Source organism: Bufo bufo, chromosome 6 (assembly GCF_905171765.1).
Source record: "Bufo bufo chromosome 6, aBufBuf1.1, whole genome shotgun sequence".
In the NCBI taxonomy this organism is placed as follows: domain Eukaryota; kingdom Metazoa; phylum Chordata; class Amphibia; order Anura; family Bufonidae; genus Bufo; species Bufo bufo.
The window spans coordinates 342,342,872-342,367,656 of NC_053394.1; the positions used below are offsets into that span (position 1 = coordinate 342,342,872).

Sequence of the window (24,785 nt, forward strand, 5' to 3'; positions counted from 1 at the left end):
CCCAATATTTATGGACCTGACTGTATATGTATATGTATGTATATATATATATATATATATATATAATACAGATAGTTAGTGGGAGATAGTCAGTGTAGGTTATATCCTGATATAGTGTAGCTGGTAGGTTCCAGTGCAGGGTGTTAGGCAGTGTGATAGGTTCTGCTGTCCATACATACATGCTACAGACATAGTGCTGTGATGTCACAACAATACTTAGTACACCAATCAGTAATATGTAGTCAGACCTACTAAAATGTGAAGTTTCACGTATTGCGCCAAAAAATGTGCATAATTAATTGCCGATTAGCGCAATTGCAAATATATTGGAGCACTCTATCTGCATATAAAGCTATTGTAATGTTCTGCTGTGCCAACCATTTTCTCCAGTCTCAGGAAACTTCTAGCAGCTTGGAAAATGTAGCAAAAGTGACCCACGCCTGTATTGCGCCCGCTTTACGCGAATATTACATTGCCGATTTTCGCAATCAAGAAAATAATAGCGAATTCACGAATATATGATGAACATTCTACAAAATATTTGCAAAATATCACTAATTTGAATATTGCCCCTGCCGCTCATCACTAAACACCACGAGGACAGTGCAAGTATCCCCAGGAGACTCAGTGAGCTCTTCAAGGGGTACATGTACCAAAGGTTGAGAACCTAGGCTTCAGACCGCAGGAAATTGGCATCTCTTAGACCTCATGCACATGTCTGTATCTTTTATCTATGTCTCATTCGCATTTTTGTGTGGATTGCACATGGACCCACTCATTTCTATAGTTCCACAAAAAAATGGAACACGTGGATATCTCATGTTGTGTACGTTTTGCAAATTATAGAACATGCCCTATTGTCTGTATAGTAGACAAAAATAGTAATTTCTAGTAAAAGAAGTGAGAAAAAAGCAGATTGGACACATAATGTGTCCGTATTTTGCAAATCCCTGGTTTGCGGACCACAATGCAGATACATGGCCTATGGAAATATTATGCTATGTGTTATTTCTTCACTGAACAACCAGAATTGTTTGTGATCATTTTCATAGGAGTCTGGAACGTGTGGACTCCATGGACATTCTGTCCCCTCCAAAGTTCCAGAGTTGGGAAGAGGATTATAATCAGCTGACTGAGAGCGCAACAGAAGAGAGCAGTCTATGCCAGGTGAGGAGGGCTGCACCTATACATACCTGTGTGCAGTCAGCACTACTTTTCTAGAAGCCATTTTATTCTAGAATCCATTCCAATGGGTTATTACGGATATAAGAGACACAGTACAGTAAAATATATATCATGCAAGACACTGTATTTCATGGCTGTCTGGTGAAGAATAGTGTTGAGCGAACTTGTGGTTTCGAGTTCGGCGTGCAAAGTTTGGGTTCAGGTTATCTAAGAATTCAGTTATGGATTCCACTACCATACCATAACTTATCGCCCATGTTAGTAAAATCCATAACGGAATTCTTAGATAACCTGAACCTTGTACGCCGAACTTGAAACCGCAAGTTCACTCAACACTAGTGAAGAACCAAGCAAACACGTAATGCAACAACAGTCTATGTGCCATTACACTGCCTTCATAGTGAAAGCCACCACACAATAAGGCTCCATTCACAAGTCCGCAAAATGGGTCCGCATCCGTTCCGCAATTTTGCGGAACGGGTGCGGACCCATTAATTCTTTATGGGGACGGAATGGATGCGGACAGCACACAGTGTGCTGTCCGCATCCGCATTTGCGGTGCGCGGCCCCGATCTTTGGGTCCGTAGCTCCGCAAAAAGATAGAGCATGTCCTATTTTTGTCCGCAGCTTGTGGACAAGAATAGGCATTTCTATGGGGGTGCCGGGCTGGTGTGTTGCGGACCCGCAATTTGCGGGTCCGCAACACACCACGGACGTGTGAATGCAGCCTAAGATGGTCATACTCCGTGATAAAGTGCACTTTCTTAAACTGGTTCTCCGGGAATTAAGAAAATGAAAATACTTAAATATTACTTTATTATAAATCTATTCCCAAATGCCTTTCATTAGTTATAATGGCTTTTTGTCTAGGGAGCAATGATTAGGAGAAACAAAATGGCCGCTGTCCTATCAGTACACACAAAACCTGTCCTAATCACACAGGAGGACAAGTTACTGCAGAACACTGAGATGTAGAGCTGCCTCATCCTTCTCTCTGCTTGTCAGGGATTATGATCCTGAATGCAGATTAGATCTTTAGCTGAATCTCTGTTGGAATTGAGTTCATGAGCAGATCTGGCTAATGAGCAGCAGTTCTTGTATGCAGTCTTTATTACCACAGCCCCACATTACCACAGTCTGTTCTCTCCATCCTCTCTGTTCTTCATGTTTCCTTATGAACTCCATTCCCACAAAAATTCAGCTAAATATCTTAATAAACTGTATTCAGGAACATAATCCCTGACAAGCAGAGCAGAGAGGAGGAGGAGGCAGCTCTTTAGCTCAGTGTTGTGAAGTAACTTGTCCTCCTGTGTGATTAGGACAGGTTTTGTGTGTACTAATAGGACAGCGGCCATTTTGTTTCTCCTAATCATTGCTCCCTAGACAAAACGAGCCATTATAACTAATGAAAGGTATTTGGGAATATATTTATAATAAAGTAATATTTACATATTTTCATTTTCTTAATTCCCGGAGAACTCCTTTAATGAACTGTTGGACATCCAGACTAAAATGTATTTCCATATTTTATCAAAATGAAAGCAAGATTTTCTGTTGGCAAGGCTGCCAAACTTCACGGGACTCCAGCCAATTTGGCTACAGCATTCAATTTCCAGTTGGAGAAAGCATGACCTTCACTGTCCAGGCTTAGAAAATGTATTGCAAAAAGTAGTCTTTTCTGTTCCCTCCTGATGATTTTTTTTGTTTCTAATGACTAGTCCACAATATTTTTTCTCTGGTTTGTGATTGCTTCTCCTTTACCTTAGGCTAGATTCACACAGAGATTCTTGGATGAGGATTTGAGACAGATCTTCCTGCAGGATTTTCAGCCAAAGCTAGAAGTGGATTTGAAAGGAATCAGTAATATAAAGGTAGGATTTATACTCCTCCTTAATGGTGGATCCACTTCTTGCTTTGGCTGAAGATCCTGTAGGTAGATCTGCTTCGAATCCACATCCAAAAAACTCAGTGTGAACCTAGTCTAAGGCCTTATTCACACAGTCATTATTTGGTCAGTGATTTCCATCAGGTACAGCTCTAAAAGAACAGGTGAAAATCGTTCTATTATACCTTATCTCTGATGGAAATCACTGACAAAAACACTGACGTGTACATGACTGTTGTTGTTTTGCCATACCAGCCGTGTGCATTCTGTATTTTGCACTACGTAACAGCTGACCCCTAATAGAACAGTACTATCCTTGTGCGTAATGTGGACAATAATAGGACATGTTCTATTTTTTTGCCGAAGGGACATACGGAAACGGAATGCACACGGAGTAAATTCAATTTTTTGTGGCCCCATTGAAGAGAATGGTTCTGCATACACGCCGCAAAAAAAACTGAACGAACACGGAAAAAAATATGTTCGCATGCCTGAGCCCTAAGGCCCAAGGCCCCTTGCAGACGAGCGTGAGCGGATTAGGTTCGGATGCGTTGCAGATGCATTCAGTGAAAAATGTGCGATTTCGCAAGCAAGTTCAGTTTTGTCTGTGATCGCGTTCAGTTGTTCAGTTTTTATTGCGCGGGTGCAATGCGATTTAATGCGTTTTGCACGCGCGTGATAAAAAAATGAATGTTTACAAACACCATCTCTTAGTAACCATCAGTGAAAAACGCATCGCATCCGCACTTGCTTGCGGATGCGATGCGATTTTTCAGGCAGCCCCATTCACTTCTATGGGTCCAGCGTTGTGTGAAAATCGCAGAATATAGAACATGCTGCGATTTTCACGCAACGCACAAGTGATGCGTAAAAGCCAACGCTCATGTAAACAGCCCCATTGAAATAAATGGGTCATGCATTGCACCCGCGCGGAATACTAGCTCGTGTGAAAGGGGCCTAAGGCCGGCTACACACATAAGACAGTTGCTGGCCAAACACTTGTTGGCTATCACTTCCGATCCCATCATTCATGTATTCCTCCTCGGACAGTAGATTATTTTCCTGAGAACAAATGTATCAGCCTGCCAGATCCTTATTTCCTCTGCCATCTGCCATCAGGAAAGAGTCGTAGGCCCCCCATACACATTGGATCAGGGGTGGGCAACCTGCGGCACTGCCACATGGTTATAATGAAAAAATAATAACACTCTTTAATACAGAATGTTAAGTATAATGCCAATTGAGGGTTAAAAAATTATAAAAACATAACTCACCACATCCACTTGTTCGCACAGCCGGGATCGTCTTCTTTCTTCTTCTTTCAGGACCTGCAAAAGGACCTTTGATAGGGTAATCGCGCTCACCACGTGGTGACGTCAGCGTAGGTCCTGCTGAATGAAGATAGAAGGATCTTCTATCTTCATTCAGAAGATACGTCAAAGATCCTTTCGCAGGTCCTGAAAGAAGAAGAAAGAAGACGATGCTGGCTGCGCGATCAAGTGGAAGAGGTGAGTTAATTTTTTATTTTTTTTAACCCCTCAAGGCACATTTTACTAAGCATTCTGCATTAAGAATGCTCTTATTTTCCCTTATAACAATGTTATAAGAGAAAATAATACTGTGAATAGACTTTAATGGGGTCCCGGGTTGCTCATCCCTATCATCTCCTAGCAACCATGCGTGAAAATTGCACCGCATCCACACTTGCTTACGGATGCTTGAGATTTTCACGCAGCCCATTCATTTCTATGGGGCCTGCGTTGCGTGAAAAACGCAGAATATAGAGCATGCTGCGATTTTCACGCAACGCACAAATGATGCGTGAAAATCACTGCTCATCTGCACAGCCCCATTGAAGTGAATGGGTCCGGATTCAGTGCGGGTGCAATGCGTTCACCTCACGCATTGCACCCGCGCGGAATTCTCGCCCGTGTGAAAGGGGCCTTAGGGTTAGAGATGACAAAGCGATTTGATGCCAGCCAGGGTCAGGGCGTTGTATGCCATGCTGCACACCACCTCCTGAGTCTGTTTAGTGCCAGGGTGTGATGCCACAGAGAATGTGAGGATCCTGCAAAAACCCTGGAGGAAATAGTGCCTTAGGATACTTTCACACTAGCGTTTTTGCTGGATCCGGCAGGGCTCAGCAAAAATGCTTCCGTTACTGATAATACAACCATCTGCATCCGTTATGAACAGATCCGGTTGTATTATCTTTAACATAGCCAAGATGGATCCGTCATGAACTCCATTGCAAGTCAATGGAGGACGGATCCGTTTTCTTTTGTGTCAGAGCGTTGTGGGTCATGACGGATCCGTCTTGCTCCGCATCCCATGATGGAAAGAAAACCGCAGCGTGCTGCAGTTTAGTCTCCGATATGAGAACGCAACCAAACGGAACAGAATGCATTTTGGAGAATTCCGTTTTGTTCAGTTACATTTTGACGGATCTCAATACCGGAAAATAGAAATGCTAGTGTGAAAGTAGCCTTAGAGTCACTGTGGTGTGGATTGCGTGACAGAATAAACACTATTAGGCATACACTTTAATATTTCACTGTATGCACATGAGCTATGAAATCATATCTGTGGATTATATTTTGTTTGGAGCATTTAATAGAAAAAAAGCTATATTTGAAGATGTTGAAGAGGACCTGTCACCATATATGCAGTGCAATCTATAGGCAGCCAGTTATAGGGCAGGAGGAGCTGAGCAATTTACGGTATGTTTAGTTTTGTGGGAAAAGATTCCATAAAACCTGTAAATTATGCATTTAAATATCTGCTTATTGTGAGCTTATTCAGTGACTGACAAAATATCAATCTGCTCAGCTCCTCCTGCTCTATAACATGCTGCCTGCAGATTTCACTGTATTATTAGTGTTGATCACGAATATTCGAATTGCAAATTTTATCGCGAATATTGGTACTTCGAAAATTTGCGAATATTTAGAATATAGTGATATACACTCACCTAAAGAATTATTAGGAACACCATACTAATACGGTGTTGGACCCCCTTTTGCCTTCAGAACTGCCTTAATTCTACGTGGCATTGATTCAACAAGGTGCTGATAGCATTCTTTAGAAATGTTGGCCCATATTAATAGGATAGCATCTTGCAGTTGATGGAGATTTGAGGGATGCACATCCAGGGCACGAAGCTCCCGTTCCACCACATCCCAAAGATGCTCTATTGGGTTGAGATCTGGTGACGGTGGGGGCCATTTTAGTGCAGTGAACTCATTGTCATGTTCAAGAAACCAATTTGAAATGATTCGAGCTTTGTGACATGGTGCATTATCCTGCTGGAAGTAGCCATCAGAGGATGGGTACATGGTGGTCATGAAGGGATGGACATGGTCAGAAACAATGCTCAGGTAGCCCGTGGCATTTAAACGATGCCCAATTGGCACTAAGAGGCCTAAAGTGTGCCCAGAAAACATCCCCCACACCATTACACCACCACCACCAGCCTGCACAGTGGTAACAAGGCATGATGGATACATGTTCTCATTCTGTTTACGCCAAATTCGGACTCTACCATTGGAATGTCTCAACAGAAATCGAGACTCATCAGACCAGGCAACATTTTTCCAGTCTTCAACAGTCTAATTTTGGTGAGCTCGTGCAAATTGTAGCCTCTTTTTCCTATTTGTAGTGGAGATGAGTGGTACCCGGTGGGGTCTTCTGCTGTTGTAGCCCATCCGCCTCAAGGTTGTGCGTGTTGTGGCTTCACAAATGCTTTGCTGCATACCTCGGTTGTAACGAGTGGTTATTTCAGTCAACGTTGCTCTTCTATCAGCTTGAATCAGTCGGCCCATTCTCCTCTGACCTCTAGCATCCACAAGGCATTTCTGCCCACAGGACTGCCGCATACTGGATGTTTTTCCCTTTTCACACCATTCTTTGTAAACCCTAGAAATGGTTGTGCGTGAAAATCCCAGTAACTGAGCAGATTGTGAAATACTCAGACCGGCCCATCTGGCACCAACAACCATGCCACGCTCAAAATTGCTTAAATCACCTTTCTTTCCCATTCTGACATTCAGTTTGGAGTTCAGGAGATTGTCTTGACCAGGACCACCCCCCTAAATGCATTGAAGCAACTGCCATGTGATTGGTTGACTAGATAATTGCATTAATGAGAAATAGAACAGGTGTTCCTAATAATTCTCAGTACACATGATTCCTCCCTGCTTCTAGCTTGTGGGCCAATGAGAAGGCTGCAATATCTTTGACTTTAGGAGTAGTGTTGATTGCGAATTTTCGTAATGCAAATTTTTATCGCAAATTTTTCAATTGCCGAGTAAAAACATGATTCCTCCCTGCTTGGCCCACAAGCAAGAAGCAGGGAGGAATCATGACTTTAGATGGGAAAAATGATGAATATTCTAAAAAACGAATATATAGCACTATATCGAATATATTAGTTTTTTTCGAATATTCGAAAAAACCGAATGTACAGCAATTTAGGTAATATAGTGCTATAATATATTTTTTTTAATAGTTGACATTTTTTTCCAATCTGAACTTCAGATGAGAAAAAAATTATAACTATAAAAAAAAAAAGATTATAGCACTATGTTAGCTAAATTGCTCTACATTCGTTTTTTCGAATATTGGCTATATTGCTATATATTCTTGTTTTAGAATATTACGAATATTCGAAAAAACAAATATATTCGATATAGTGCTATGACTCATTGGCCCACAAGCAAGAAGCAGGGAGGAATCATCTTTTTACTCGGCAATTAAAAAATTTGCGCTAAAAATTCGCATTACGAAAATCTGCATATTATGCAATCATTACCTTGCCGATTTTTCGAGTGAAAAAAATCGTAGAATATAACAAATATTCAAATTCGCGAATATTCAACGAATATTCTACAAAATATTCACAAAATATTGCGAATTCGAATATGACCCCTGCCACTCATCACTATGCATTATCATGGAGACAGGTTCTCTTTAATAAAAATGTTCTTACTTCTTTATTCTCATAGGATACTGAGCCACGCTGCGTGCTGCAGTACCAAACACAAGACATGGAAGAGACGAGGGACATATATCATTCCCTCAGTCAGGTAGCTGAGGAACAGAGGGATCGGTATCCATTGTGCCAAGTCCCAGAAGAACCAATCGAAAGATACAATCTATGTCAAGTACCAGAGGAACCTCGAGACAGGTTCCAGCTTTGCCAAGTGGAGGAAGAAGAGAGCGAACAATATCCACTGTGCCAGGTGCCTGAGGAGCTGAGGGAAAGGTACCCCTTGTCTCAAGTTCCAGAGGAGCCAAATGTAAGATACCCAATGTCACCAGAAGAAAAGAGAGAGCGGTACCCCTTGGTTCCGGCTATGTTCAGGGAAACTGAAAATTCCCAACATGAAGCTTTTGACCTCCATCTACCCAGTTACTTCCGCTCACGCAGCCACAGCTACCTCCGTGCCATCCAGGCCGGCTGCTCACAGGACGACGACACAACTTCCCTACAGTCCATGTCTCCCCCTTTACCAATCACCAGCCGGACTCTACCCAGACACATCGGTGAGTTATCCATAGCAGGACCAGCATTTGTATAGCTTGCTGATCTTCATATTTCATCAGACCTATCAGTTCCAAATGCATGTCCACTACAACCAGGAATGGGTTACCCTCAGTCATACGTAGAGGATGAAGCAATGATTGAAATATATTATAGGAGATTTTTTTCTCATTCCTCTACTAATCCTCTTCTAACCCCGGAGATTATTCATATAGATATTCACAATGCTCCATAATGCATCCCTCTTTCATTCCTTCCACAAATCACCACTTTGCCCATACAGATCATACAAATACTGCCTACTGTACTCCTGTCTGCTTGTCATGCTGCTAAAAGTAATAACTCTTTATAATAACTTGCGCTGTTCCATGTGGCATTAATTGCTAAAGTGACTGTTCAGTCAGAATGTAAAAAAATATATATTCATTTTCATCAGATCTTACTCCTTGGTTGTTCTTTAGGTCTGCTCTGTTAGGGCAGGTTGCAATCTGTGACTACAGTTTAGCTCCAGTGCTTACAGGGAGCCTGAGGTGGTCTGAGACACGCCCCCTTTCTTATCATTAAGGCTAAGGCTGCTGCTCTCTCCCTCCCCTTACAGCTCTGCCTGCCCTGATTGGCTGCTGTGTATAAAAACTAGTCTGTCACAAGCTCCCCATAAAGTCAGTGCATGGAGAGAAGATTTATATTACAACAAGGACAGAATGATTATAAAGTATAGGCTACTAAACCACAAGTGAGAAAAAGGTGATTATCAGGCATATACACGTACTGGGGAACGAGCCTTAGTAAAGGGTATCTTGTAGGGTTGCTTTAACTGTCCACATTAAAGGGGTTGTCCGGGTTCAGAGTTGACTCCGGACGTATGCCCATCTTCTCCCAGGCAGCCCCTCTAATATGAGCATTGGAGCATTTCATGCTCCGATGTTCTCCTTTGCCCTGCGCTGAATCACCCAGTGTAAAGGCTTTTTATGGAGATGCGGTGATATACCGGGCTTTCCATAGGGTAAATTAGGTGGAGACTTCCGCCTAGCGGTGATCCTGGTGACATCAGCGGCACTGATGGGCCGGCTTTAGCACTGCCCTAGCCTGTAAAATGGCTAGGACAGCGCTAGAGTCCGCCCATCTGTGCTGGTGACCTCACTGGCAACACTGCTGGGCGGAAGCCTCTGCCTAGTTTACCCTATGGAGAGCCCGGTACAACACCGCATCTCCATAAAAAAGCCTTTACCCTGGGTGATTCAGCGGAGGGCAAAGGAAAGCATTGGAGCATGAAATGAGGGGTGACGATGGGGATATTTCCGGGTTCAGCTCTGAACCCGGACAACCCCTTTTAATTGTGGTTTTTCAAGAGGAAAATATTGATGTCCTATCCTTATGATAGATCATCAGTATCTGATGGGTGAGGGGTCCAACACTAGCCACCACCATCGATCAGCTGTTTGAAGAGGCTGAGACATTCCTAACAGTTTAGCAGGCCTGGTGCTGTTCATTGTATAGTGCCTATACTTAGTATTGCAGCTCAGGCCAATTTACTTGAATGGAACTTTGCTGCACATAGGCCATGTTACATGACGTTACTGGCCTAGTAAAAGGCCGCAGCGCTCGCTGGAGTGCCGCAGCCTCTTTAAACAGCTTATCAGCAGGGGTTTGGGAGTTGGACCCCCCACCGATTAGATATTGATGACCTATTCTGAGAAGAGGCAATCAATATCAAAATCCTGGAAAACTCATTTAAGGCTAGTTTCACACTAGCGGCAGGGGACTCCGGCAGGCTCTTCTGGTGGGTGAACAGCCTGTCGGATCTGTCCTGCTGCTAGTTCACGTGTGACCCTGGACTGCCGCTCCGTCCCCATTGACTGTAATGGGGGCAGGGGCGGAGTTCCGGTGGCAGCACAGCAGCGCACGGCGAGAGGCAGCCAGACAAAAACTACGACATGCAGTACTTTTAGTCCGGCTGCCTCTCGGCGTGCGCTGCCGTCGGAACTCCGCCCCCATTATAGTCAATGGGGACGGAGCAGCAGTCCAGGGGCACACATGAACTAGCGGCAGGACGGACCCGACAGGCTGTTCACCCGCCGGAACAGCCTGACTGACTCCCCTGCCGCTAGTGTGAAAGTATCCTAACTGTAAAGATTTCATTAGCAGTATGTGAAACCACTTTTGTGCTCTGAGTCTGAAAACAAAAAAAATATGTGTGATATTATGAAAAATCTTCCATCCTGTTGATTTGCTTTTTTGGGGACAACGGAGGTTTACATCGTAATTGAAATACACTAGAGAAAAAGACATGCATTCCTCACATGAAGACCATGTGGCTGCTGTCGGTCCCTTGGTTGGTTCCTTTTGCTCCTGGGTGGTGTAAACCTTCAGAAAGAAGGGTTTGTGAATTAACACAAGTGTCCTGGAAAGGGTTCGGGGAGGGGGGCAAACACAAGTCCCTTCTATCCCTTTTTTAAATCATAGGAGTTGTCTTCATAGTACAATGCTTTTTTACTAAAATGGTTCCCAAATGATAAGCTAATCCCAAGGTGCCCCACTTCTGGATCCCCCAACAATCAGCCGTAATCTTTGTAGGCACCCAACAGTTTGGGAAATTAAACGTTACACAGTTCCCATTGATGTGTGTAATGCACAGACGCATCGACCCACTGAACTCGAGAGATTCTCTTTGTGACTAAACTAACCTCGCCACTGGGTTTTGGAGGGACCTGTTTGCCAGCCTCTTGCCTCAGGATTATGGCCCATATACTAACTTTGAAGGAGAATATAGACCAGCCGCACAGCCTAAGGCCTCATGCACAAGACCATTTTTTTTCCCCGTTTATGGGCCGTTTTTTGCGTGGACATTCATTTCAATGGGTCCGCAAAAAAAAACTGAATGTACTCCGTATGAATTCTGTTTCCGTATTTCAGTTTTTCTGTTCCGTTGAAAGATATTATTGCCCGCAAATCACGTTACGTGGCTCCATTTAACTCAATGGCTCCGCAGAAAAAACAGAACACATACGGAAATGCATCCGTATGTCTTCCGTATCCGTTCCGTTTTTGCGGAACCATCTATTGATAATTTTATGCCCAGCCCAATTTTTTCTATGTAATTACTGTATACTGTATATGCCATACAGAAAAACGGAACAGAAGTGGAAACACAACGGAAACAAAAAACTGAACAACGGATCCGTGAAAAATGGACCGCAAAACACTGAAAAAGCGATACGGTCATGTGCAATAGGCCTAAATCTGTGGAACTGTTTTGGGCAGGAAAGCCATGCTTGCGGTTGGCCAAATGTGAATTCGATGGAATTCGGGAACCAATGCTCGGATCTGGGTGATTTTTGGATATGTTGTTCGCCCAGATCAGAGCTATCCATGGATGTATAAATTATGGGGATATGTGGGGTTTTGAGGAGTTTTCTGTTTCTTGGGAAAAATTTGTGTTTTCTGCCTGTGAGTGATTAAAGGGAGTCTGTCACCTCCATATGGCTTACATTGTCCTGTAGCACACCTATACAGGATTGTAACGGTACCTTTGTTCTTTTCTTTAGACTTGCACAAGCAGGAAAAACCAAGTTTAATTAATATGCAAATGAGCACTCGCAAGTGCCCAAGGGCGGCGTTCAGTGTGTAGGTGCCCAGGCTGCTCTGCCTTCTTTTCACTTTACTCCTCCCCAGTCTCTTCCTTTGCCTGCCCTCCAAGTCCTTTACGTCATCACTAGGTCCGGCCAAGATCCCACGCCTGTGCACTGCTTCGCCGGGCTGGGGCATGTGCACTGCATCGCTTCACCTAGTGCGCATGCCCTCGGCCGGACCTATCGATGAGGCAAGAGACTTGAAGGGCGGGCAAAGGCAGAGACTGGGGAGGAGTAAAGTGAAAAGAAGGCAGAGCAGCCTGGGCACCTACACACTGAACACCGCCCCTGGGCACTTGCGGAGTGCTCATTTGCATATGAATTAAATTTCATTTTTCCTGCTTGTTCAAGTCTAAAGAAAAGAACAAAGGTACCGTTACAATCCTGTATAAGTGTGCTACAGAGCCATGTAAGCACTGTATATGGCCTTATGGAGGTGACAGACTCCCTTTAAGTTAGCCCATTATGTTTCGTAATTGTATCACAGGCAAAGCCCAATTGTATTTTGTTGATTGCGTCACAGACAGAGGGGGGTGGTTGCTGGGAAGGTTTTAATGCATGTGATTGGCAACTGTCTCAGTCTTCCACAAGGTCCCCAGGGGAGTGTCCCTTGCTGGAAGACCTGCATAAAAGGCTGATATGTAGCCCCATTAAAGAGCTTCTGTTTTACCCTCAACATAGAGCCTCATCTCATGTGTAGGGGGAAAGGCTGCATCTACAATGGGGATTGCTATACGCTGTATACTCCCCTGGCTATAAACACTGAGCTCTTTTAAGAGCTTGTTCCTGCATCGCTCTCTGAAGGAAGAGAGGTTCACCCACTGGACCCTTGTCGTAGGTCCAGGGTGGGTAGGAGACGGCGAGACCCCAACCAAGCTGCTGCGGTTTGTGGGGTCTGCAGTGCTTACGGTGTAAAGTGGAGTGCTTGGAAACCCGGGAAGCACTAGGAGCATCCATCAACGGAGGTACCCAGTCGGGGTGCCAGGAGATCTGTTACATTGGTGGCAGCAGTGGGGTGGCATCCTAGTGAGAGGAGAAGCAGTTCGGAGACACCGTTCGTGGATTTACAAAATTGAGGGCAACGCTTGTCCCCGTACAGCGCCCCTGGCTATAGCAGTATGGAACCAGTTTGTTCCCGAACAGCGTTCCACTATGAGGAGGAGGATGACCCGGACTGGAGGGATGTAGTCCGGAAAGGCATCTGGCATGAGGCCCTGGAAGACGTACAGCGTCGGCGGGGCAAGAGTCTCCCCACTGAGGAGCAGCGGTTGCAGATGCGAGTGGCCCTGCAAATGCCCCTTCTGGTAGAGCAGCCCCTGGATGAGTGGGCAACAGAACTCGAGAGCCTGGTATGGAAGGAGCTTTGGCTAGATGACGCCTACCAGGCACTCTGGTGGTAATGGATTCGGCACTCCCCCTGGATGGCTGAGCACGACAGACCCGAGGTTGAGGATTACGATGGCCCTGGCCTGTTTGAGGCCTTCGCAGAACCAGAGTTTGAAGATGTTAGAGAGTCCCAGTTCTGGGATATCTATGACTACAGGGAGGGTATGCATGGTTGGGCTACAGCGAGAGAGGTGAGACAAGACCTGGCATCTCTAGTGACAATTGAGTGGAAGCTGGAGCAGGATTACCGATACTTCCTCAGCTCAATTCGGCCCCAATATACACTGCCAGAGAGCTGGGTGGCAGTCCCAGACCTATAACCCTACAGCTGGGAAGACCCGACTAAAGTATCCCCTGCTTCAGTACCAGCTGCAGAAATAGGGGACCTCATAGACTGGTCCTGGGGGAAACCCCCTGTGGCAGGTGGAGATGGGACTGAGGTCTCTCCACCGGCCCTACAGGGATGCTGGGCAGTCCGCCCAGATCCCCGAAGGCAGCCGGAGTTTCATGGAGTATGGACAGTCGGTCCTGCTCCCCAGCGGCAGTATGTTTTACAGGGAGAGAAGAGCATCATCTCCATTCCCCAGCAGCAGTGTACCTTGCAGGGAGAGGAGACAACCGGTCTCTCTCCCCAACCACAGGGAGACAGCACCCCTAACTCCGATGTTGCAGATGGGACCGCGGTCTCTGCACCAGACCTACAGGGATGCTGGACGGCCGGTACAGATCCCCAACCAACCCCGCAGGAATGCCAGGAGGAGGAGGTAAGTGATCCCTCCTCTCCACAGCCGATCTGCAACAAGGTCCTGGGGGTAGGATTCCGGACCCCATCCCAGTGGAAGAGCTGGCATCTGGGCAGAGCGCAGTCGGCCTCTGCCCTCCCCTATCCTCTTGTCCAGAGCCTGACTCCCCACAGGCTACCCCAGCAGAAGAGCTGGCATCTGGGCAGAGCGCAGTCGGCCTCTGCCCTCCCCTATCCTCTTGTCCAGAGCCTGACTCCCCACAGGCTACCCCAGCGGAAGAGCTGGCATCTGGGCAGAGCGCAGTTGGCCTCTGCCCTCCCCTATCGTCTTGTCCAGAGCCTGACTCCCCACAGGCTACCCCAGCGGAGGAGCTGGCATCTGGGCAGAGCACAGTTGGCATTTGCCCTCCCCTATCCTCTTGTCCAGTGCCTGACTCCCCACAGGCTACCCTAGCTGATGCGCTGGCACCAGGGCAGAGTACCGCTGATCCCTGCCCACAAAGCAACCTCCACTCCCAGCCAGAAAGCGACACAGAGACTGGGAGTTCTAGTTACCAACACAACCTTGGTGGACTCACTGGACAGAGACAGGCTACCCAATTCAACAGGTCCAATATTTGGTTGTGGGTGGGCTGCCAGACTAACTCAGGTACCAACCGGCATGGAGTCAGGTAGTTGGTTAGTCTTCCCTGGAAGGGGGAGATGTGTGATGAAACTAACCTCGCCACTGGGTTTTGGAGGGGCCTGTTTGCCAGCCTCTTGTCTCAGGATTATGGCCCATATACTAACTTTGAAGGAGAAGACAGACCGGCCGCACAGCCTAAATCTGTGGCACTGTTTTGGGCAGGAAAGCCATGCTTGCGGTCGGCCAAATGTGACTTCCATGGAATTCTGGAACCCCTGCTCAGATCTGGGTGATTTTTGGATATGTTGTTCGCCCAGATCAGAGCTATCTATGGATGTATAATGGGGATATGTGGGGTTTTGAGGTGTTTTCTGTGTCTTGGGGAAAATTTGTGTTTTCTGCCTGTGAGTGATTAAGTTAGCCCATTATGTTTGGTAATTGTATCACAGGCAGAGCCTATTGTGTTTTGTTAATTGTGTTTGGTAATTGTATCACAGGCAATGCCCATTGTATTTTGTTGATTGTGTCACAGACAGAGGGGGGTGGTTGCTGGGAAGGTTTCAATACTGTAAATGCATGTGATTGGCTAATGTATAAACTGTCACAGTCTTCTAGAGGTCCCCAGGGGGAGTGTCCCTTGCTGGAAGACCTGCATAAAAGGCTGACATGTAGCCACATTAAAGAGCGCCTGTTTTACCCTCAACATAGAGCCTCGTCTCATGTGTGGGGGATGGGGGGGGAGGCTGTATCTACACTGGGGAATGCTATACACTGTATACTCCCCTGGCTATAATCACTGAGGTCTTTTAAGAGCTTGTTCCTGCATCGCTTTCTGAAGGAAGAGAGGTTCACCCACTGGAGCCTGGAGCCTTGTCGTAGGTCCAGGGTGGGTAGAAGACAGCGAGATCCCAACCAAGCTGCGGCGGTTCGTGGGGTCTGTAGTGCTTACGGTGTCAAGTGGAATGCTTGGAGCTCTCGGGAAGCACTAGGAGCATCCATCAGCGGAGGTACCCAGTCGGGGTGCCAGGAGATCCGTTACACTCTTGGTGGCTGTTGTCCACTCTGTCCAATAGATAAAGAGTCCTTAACAAGGGCGACCTGGGATTTTAAAGTGGCCATGGAAAAAAATACTAAAAGTGGTTCTGTTTATTTAGATGGGTCCAAATTGATGAAGGGCAGGGCCAGCAATACCCTATTGTGGCACATTATACGACCCCAACAGTGCCACATACCACAGTCCATCACAAAATACTGCCAGCAGCACAAAATACAAAAAACTTCCACTGGCCGGCCCCCTGGGCATTGGCCCACCAGGAAATTTCCCTGTAAGGTCTATGGCCGATCCGCCCCTGATCCTGAATATTGGATTCTCACTATTAACTGGACAGAACTAATGCAACATGAGTTTTCCAGTCTATTTAGATTTGTAGTTACATAGTTAATACGGTTGAAAAAAGACATACGTCCATCAATTTCAACCAAGGCATGGGTGGGGATGGGAATTATTAGAAAAGTGGAGTGAGATCTACCATTAAAATCGACAGACTGGAGATTGCTCGGTTGGCATACAGGTGTTGGATTGCACAGACCACTTTAAATATTTGGGGACAAAAATATCTGCCAACATAAACAAATATATTAGCTTAAATGTAACCCCAGCGATAAACAAGGTTAAGGACAAGGTTGAGGTTTGGCAAAAACGTCCTCTTACCAAAAGAGCTCTGGTAACAGGCAGAGCGGGAGGTGGCGTAACGTCACTCACGTCACGCGCTTGCTACGCCTGCTTCATTCATAAATTGGGAGGAGCAGGCGCGTGACGTGAGTGAGTGACGTTACGCCGCCGCCCGCTCTGTCTGTTACCAGAGCTTGATTGTAAGGTAGTAAACAGGATAGTGCTGCTTTAAAGTTAAAGTTACTCGACGTTAAGGATTACTGTTTAGATATGTATACTTCTGTGAAAGCCGCGAGTTGCCGGCCTCCAGCCCCTCCTCCCTCCCCGCTAATGCACTGCTGCGCTGTGCAGCATCGCAGCCGGCTATGTATCAGTATTAGCATTCGGCCCATAAGACGCACTGCCATTTCCCCCTCACTTTTGGGGGGAAAAAAGTGCATCTTATAGGGCGAAAAATACGGTAGTACATGCCAATCTCTTTCTAACAAAGCTAGAACCAGCCCTGTACCTCACATGGATCCAGAGATCTCCACATTCATTGCTCTGCTAGTTATATCAAGCTGACAGCTCAAGGGGAGTGTCTTTTCTGGGGCTGCTAAGGAGGAGTGTCTCAGCTCTCCCTATCACAGCTCAAGGGGCGTGTCTCATCTCTCCCTATCACAGCTCAGGGGGTGTGTCTCAGCTCTCCCTATCACAGCTCAGGGGGCGTGCTTCAGCTCTCCCTATCACAGCTCAGGAGGCAATTAAAGGATGAAACCGAGCATGTGCGACCATCTCAGTGAGCAGGACAAAGAAATAAGGAAAAAACAAACAGCAGGTGGCGCTATACAGATACACGGCTATACCAAATTTTTTATTACATGCAATTACAAAAGTATTCAGATCCAGGTGCTGGTTTGAAAACTTTAGAATATTTTTTATGGGACAACCACTTTAAGTAGAGAAATTGACATTAATTGCTTTGTTAAATTCTTCACATACATATTAGTAAAATGGCCAGCCAGCTTTAACGGTTTTACTTATTCATGACCTCTTTACAGGAGTCTTGCTGCTAGGCAAGTGCATTTTCAGTAAGGAAATTATATTGATGCCTTCTCAGAAAACAACTGAAAATAATACTGTTGCACATGGAAAAGTATGTTCCCTCTTAAAGGCAATGTACAAGCTCCATCAAAGCTTGCAGTTAGGCCTCATGCACACAACAGTATTTTTTCACGGTTCGCAAAACGGAGTTCCGTTGGTCCGTGATCCGTGACCATTTTTTCGTCTGTGGGTCGTTTTGGTGTCCGCCTGGCCGTGCGGAGCCAAACGGATCCATCCTGACTTACAATGCAAGTCAATGTGTACGGATCCGTTTGACATTGACACAATATGATGCAATTGCAAACGGATCCGTCCCCCATTGACTTTCAATGTAAAGTCAGGAGTTAATACACCATCGGATCGGAGTTTTCTCCAATCGGATGGTATATTTTAACTTGAAGCGTCCCCATCACCATGGGAACGCCTCTATGCTATGTTAGAATATACCATCGGATTTGAGTTACATCGTGAAAACTCATATCCGACAGTATATTCTAACACAAAGGCGTTCCCATGGTGATGGGGACGCTTCAAGTTAGAATATACTACGAACTGTGTACATGACTGCCCCCTGCTGCCTGGCAGCACCCGATCTCTTACAGGGGGCTGTGATCAGCACAATTAACCCCTTAGGTGCCGCACCTGAAGGGGTTAATTGTGCGTATCATAGCCCCCTGTAAGAGATCAGGGGCTGCCAGGCAGCAGGGCGCAGACCCCCCTCCCTCCCCAGTTTGAATATCATTGGTGGCCAGTGTGCGGGATTTTCCCCCCGCCCCCCCCCCTCCCTCCCTCTCTCTATTGTATTATCATTGGTGGCCAGTGTGCGGCCCCCCTCCCTCCCTCTATTGTATTATCATTGGTGGCCAGTGTGCGCCCCCCCGGCCCCCCCTCTATTGTATTAATATCATTGGAGGCCTCCCCTCTCCCCCCCCCCCACCCCCGATCATTGGTGGCAGCGGAGAGTTCCGATCGGAGACCCAGTATAATCACTGGGGCTCCGATCGGTAACCATGGCAACCAGGACGCTACTGCAGTCCTGGTTGCCATGGTTACTTAGCAATATTAGAAGCATCATACTTACCTGCTGCGCTGTCTGTGACCGGCCGGGAGCTCCTCCTACTGGTAAGTGACAGGTCTGTACGGCGCATTGCTTAATGATCTGTCACTTACCAGTAGGAGGAGCTCCCGGCCGGTCACACACAGCGCAGCAGGTAAGTATGATGCTTCTAATATTGCTAAGTAACCATGGCAACTAGGACTGCAGTAGCGTCCTGGTTGCCATGGTTACCGATCCGAGCCCCAGCGATTAAACTGGGACTCCGATCGGAACTCTCCGTTGCCACCAATGATCTGGGGGGGGGGGGGAGAGGGGCGGCCGCACACTCGCCACCAATGATATTAATACAATAGAGGGGGGCCGGGGGGGCGCACACTGGCCACCAATGATAATACAATAGAGGGAGGGGGGCCGGGGGGGGGCGCACACTGGCCACCAATGAAATTAAAACTGGGGAGGGAGGGGGGTCTGCCCCCTGCTGCCTGGCAGCCCCTGATCTCTTACAGGGGGATATGATATGCACAATTAACCCCTTCAGGTGCGGCACCTGAGGGGTTAATTGTGCGGATCACAGCCCCCTGTAAGAGATCGGGTGCTGCCAGGCAGCAGGGGGCAGTCATGTACACAGTTCGTAGTATATTCTAACTAGAAGCGTCCCCATCACTATGGGAACACCTCTGTGTTAGAATATACTGTCGGATTTGAGTTTTCACGAAGTGAAAACTCAGCTCTGAAAAAGCTTTTATGCAGACAGATCTTCGGATCCGTCTGTATGAAAGTAGCCTACGGACACGGATCACGGACACGGATGCCAATCTTGTGTGCATCCGTGTTTTTTCACGGACCCATTGACTTGAATGGGTCCGTGAACCGTTGTCCGTCAAAAAAATAGGACTGGTCATATTTTTTTGACGGACAGGATACACGGATCACGGAGGCGGATGACAAACGGTGCATTTTCCGAGTTTTCAACGGACCTATTGAAAGTCAATGGGTCCGCAGAAAATCACGGAAAACGGAACAACGGCCACGGGTGCACACAACGGTCGTGTGCATGAGGCCTTAAAAGGGATATTCTGATTATATCAATTTATCTCCCATCTCCGGGACTCCCATAGAAATGAATGGAGTGGCTGATCGCATTCCTTACCGGCCACTCCACGGAGTACGGGTACTGTTCTCGTGATCGGTGGGAGTTCCAGAAGTAGGACCCCCATCGATCTAATAGTTATTCCCTATTCTGTGGGTAGTGGTAAGTTAATATAACCGGAATAAGCTAAGCTACTCCTATCAGTAGGAATAAACTAAACTAAAGACAAACAATATAAAAAGTGAGATATAAATTTACTTGCCACGAGGCAATACTGTTCTTAATCTACAGACATATTTAGGGCACTGCCCGGCGGTGTGGCTGCCAGCTTTGGGCAAGCCAAACCCACCGGTGTCGGCCAATGGAAGCACAGTTTTACTCCGAAGCCATGCAGCCACTGGTTGCCACCCACATTGTGCCCCCTCAAAGTACTAATGCCCACATTGTGCCCCCTCACAGTAGTTATGCGCATCTTTGTGCCCCTAATATTAGTTATGCCTGCCTTTGTGCCCCTTCACAGTAGTTATGTTCTTCTTGTTGCCCCTCAATGTAGTTATGCCCACCTTTGTGCTCATCACAGTAGTTATGCCCACTTTTGTGCCCCTTCACAGTATTTATGTCCTCCTTGTGGCCCCTCAATGTAGTTATGGCCACCTTTGTGCTCGTCACAGTAGTTATACCCACCTTTTGTGCTCATCACAGTAGTTATACCCACCTTTGTGCTCACAGTAGTTATGCCCACCTTTGTGCCCCCTCACAGTAGTTATACCCACCTTTGTGCCCGTCACAGTAGTTATGCTCATCTTTGTGCCTCCTCACAGTAGTTATACCCACCTTATTGCCCGTCCCAGTAGTTATGCCCATCTTTGTGCCCCTTCACTTTAGTTATGCCCACTTTTGTGCCCCCTCACTGTAGTTATGCCAACTTTTGTGCCCCTTCACAGTAGTTATACCCACCTTTGTGCCCGTCACAGTAGTTATGGCCATCTTTGTGCCCCCTCACAGTAGTTATACCCACCTTAGTTGCCGTAACAGTAATTATGCCCATCTTTGTGCCCCTCACAGTAGTTATGCCCGATTTGTGCCCCCTCACAGTAGTTATACCCACCTTAGTTGCCGTAACAGCAATTATGCCCATCTTTGTGCCCCCTCACAGTAGTTATGCCCGATTTGTGCCCCCTCACAGTAGTTATACCCACCTTTGTGCCCGCTCACAGTAGTCATACTACCCTTTGTGCCCATCACAGTAGTTAAGCCCATCTTATGCCCATCTTTGTGCCCCTTACAGTAAGTATGCCCACTTTTGTGCCCCTCACTGTAGTTATGCCTAATTTTGTACCCCTTCACAGTAGTTATGTCCTCCGTGTGGCCCACAGTTCCCTCTCCAGCTCCATGAAAGAAAGAAAAAACACAATACTTACGTGTACCTGCTTGCCTGACAATGCAGTCCCATACACACATCGCACTGCTGGCTGTGCAGAAGGCTGATGTCACGAGGGTATCAAGAGCCACGTCTGACTCCGTTATACCCGGGGTCAGGAAGTCGCAGCGGGTGGCTGCGCGCTCTATATCTAAAGATCACGTTGTTTCTTAGTGATTGTTTTCTGTGTTTGCCTTGCTATCCTTTTTGTCTCACTCAGGGATCCGTAGCTTCTCCTCCTCAGCTGTTTTTTGTCTGCCACTCCCAACCTCCTTATATTCTCCCCTCACACTTCTCTAGTTGCCAGTTATAGAGCTTCCTGCCTGGACATCTATACTGACCCACTGGAGTTGTGAATCCTGGTTGTCGTTCCAGAGTGCTTCCCTCCGGATCCCTGTTGGGCTTATTGTTGTCTCCTGTTGTCGCCCTCCTGGGATTATATGTTGAGTCTGTGTTGTCTGTCCTCCCCTTGGTGTTTTCCCGTAGAGCTAGTGGTGCGGACTAGTGTTCCCACCGCCCTGTTCACTATCTAGGGCTCAGCTCAGGGAAAGCCAGGGCTTTAGGCACGTGATCGGCGTACGGGTGAGGAACCCGTCTAGGGACGTCAGGGCAGCCAGGTGCCAGCCGCAAGGTGAGTCAGGGGTCACCACCTTCCCTCTCACTTGGGCAGGGCCTTCCTCATTCCCTCCCTCTGTGTCACGTATGTGATAGTCACGCCGACCGTGATATTATAACTGGCCCTTACTTTTTGAGAAAAAAAAATATATAAATTTTATTTGTTGTTTTTTTTTTTCTCTACTTAGAATCCAATATGGATCCTATTGATGCCTTGGCAGAACAGCTTCAAGGCCTGTCTTTGGAGGTGGCAGGATTGAAGGCGTCTGTTCTCCAACAACAGCAGCAAATGCAGCAGACCGCACCCCCAGCGGTTGCTATGGGTAACCAGGTTGTTACAGAACCCAAGGTTGCTCTTCCTGACAGATTTTCTGGGGGAAGGGACAAATTTGCGACGTTCCGTGAGGCCTGCAAATTATATTTTAAGTTGCGCCCTTACTCCTCAGGTAATGAAGAACAGCGGGTAGGGATTGTCATTTCCCTGCTTCAGGGGGATCCGCAATCCTGGGCGTTCTCGTTACCCCCTGGTTCTCAGGCTCTTCGGTCAGTGGAGGGATTTTTTGGGGCTTTGGGTCTCATATATGATGACCCTGACCGAGTCGCCCTGGCTGAGTCGAAGTTACGGAGACTCCTACAGGGAGATCGGTCAGCAGAGGAATATTGCTCAGAGTTCCGTAGGTGGGCTACGGATACTCAGTGGAACGACCCGGCTCTCAGGAGTCAGTTCTGCTCTGGGTTATCTGAAAGGGTTAAGGATGCACTGGCGCTGTATGAGACCCCCCTTTCCCTTGATGCTGTTATGTCCCTCTCTATCAGAATAGATAGACGTCTTAGGGAGAGATCGAAAGTTCCTGAGCAATTGGTTACCTCTCCCAAGCAACAGTCAGCCTGTACTGACTTAGATGAGCCTATGCAGCTAGGGGGAACTTCTCGTCAGGTCCGTCCTCCCGAGGTTCGCCGTAGGGGGGGGGCTTGTTTTTTCTGTGGGGGGAAGGGTCATTTCATTAATGTCTGTCCCTCCTTTCTCAAAAACAAAAGACCGTCGGAAAACTACTAACCCCGGGCTGTGCGGAGGATGTCAGCCGGGGGGTATACGTTTCCTCCATACGAACATCTCAATTTGTGTTACCAGCGGTCATTGTTTTTGGTGTTAAGACGGAGTCTATTTCTTTTTTTCTAGACAGTGGAGCAGGGGTAAACTTGATTGATGCCCATTTTGCCCGCACTATGGGTTTGTCTCTCTGTACGCTGCAGAGACCTATTCCCGTATTCGCTATAGATTCTGCTCCTCTGTCTCAGAGAAACCTCACCCACATTGTTCATAATTTACACCTTCGGGTAGGGGACCACCATAATGAGTGTCTTTCATGTTACGTTCTGGAGGGCCTTCCCTCTCCGGTGGTATTGGGTCTTCCCTGGTTGGTAGCGCACAATCCAGTGGTGGATTGGCAGGCCAGGGAGATATTGGAGTGGAGTGATCATTGCAGAGAGAATTGCTTAAATAACAATTGCTTAATCGCCTCCATAGCTCCCCTACCTACATTTATTTCGGACTTTGAGGACGTTTTTTCTGAAAAGGGTTGTCAGAAGCTACCACCTCATCGTCCTTATGATTGCCCGGTTAACCTGATTCCCGGGGCAAAATTACCCAAGTCCAAGTTGTATAATCTTTCGGGTCCCGAGAGACAAGCCATGAAAGATTATATCTCCGAGAGTCTGGCTAAGGGACACATCAGACCCTCTTCTTCACCCATGGCTGCAGGGTTTTTCTTTGTTAAAAAGAAAGATGGGGGCCTGCGTCCTTGCTTAGATTTCCGTGAGTTAAACCAGATAACCATCCGTGACCCATACCCTCTTCCTCTCATTCCTGACCTTTTTAATCAGATTGCGGGTGCTAAGTGGTTCTCCAAACTTGATCTTAGGGGGGCCTACAATCTGATTCGTATCAAGGAAGGGGATGAGTGGAAGACAGCTTTTAACACCCCTGAGGGGCATTATGAAAATCTAGTTATGCCTTTCGGTCTGACCAATGCCCCTGCTGTCTTCCAACATTTCGTTAATGATATTTTTAGTCATCTCATCGGCAGGTTTGTAGTCATATACCTAGATGATATCTTAATTTATTCGGCTGATCTGAAAACACATGAGGTGCATGTCAGGCAAGTACTGCAGGTCCTACGGACGAATAAATTATATGCGAAAATTGAAAAATGTGTCTTCGCCGTTCAGGAATTACAGTTCCTGGGATATCTATTATCTGCTTCAGGTTTCCGCATGGATCCTGGGAAGGTCCAGGCAATTTTAGATTGGGATCTTCCTGAGAACCTTAAAGCCCTACAACGGTTTTTGGGTTTCGCTAATTTCTATAGAAAGTTCATTAAAAATTATTCAGTGATCGTTAAACCCCTTACCGACATGACTAGGAAGGGGACGGATTTTTCCAAATGGTCTGACGCCGCTAAAGATGCATTTTCTTCTCTAAAGGAGAGGTTTACCTCGGCACCTGTTCTAATTCAACCTGATGTCTCCCAGCCTTTTATTGTCGAGGTAGATGCGTCAGAGGTGGGAGTGGGGGCTGTATTGTCTCAGGGTCCGTCTCCTGGCAAATGGCGTCCTTGCGCTTTCTTTTCCAAAAAATTATCTTCTGCAGAGAAGAATTATGATATTGGAAATAGGGAACTGTTGGCGATTAAACTGGCGCTTGAAGAGTGGCGTCACTTCTTAGAGGGAGCAATCCACCCCGTCACGGTGATTACGGATCACAAAAACCTTCTGTACCTAGAATCGGCTAAGCGTCTCACCCCTAGACAAGCTAGGTGGTCGCTATTCTTTACCAGATTTAACTTTGTAATCA

General features: G+C 46.8%; 1 protein-coding gene across 1 annotated transcript in view; it reads left to right on the forward strand.

The window, feature by feature from the left end:
- Positions 1 to 24,785, forward strand: part of DLGAP4 (DLG associated protein 4) — a 146,091-nt gene that overhangs the window by 15,603 nt on the left and 105,703 nt on the right. The window contains exons 3-4 of the mRNA XM_040434917.1: positions 1,053 to 1,167; positions 8,074 to 8,614. Of these exons, the coding sequence (XP_040290851.1) occupies positions 1,053 to 1,167; positions 8,074 to 8,614 (656 nt within the window). The remainder of the gene's footprint in view (positions 1 to 1,052; positions 1,168 to 8,073; positions 8,615 to 24,785) is intronic.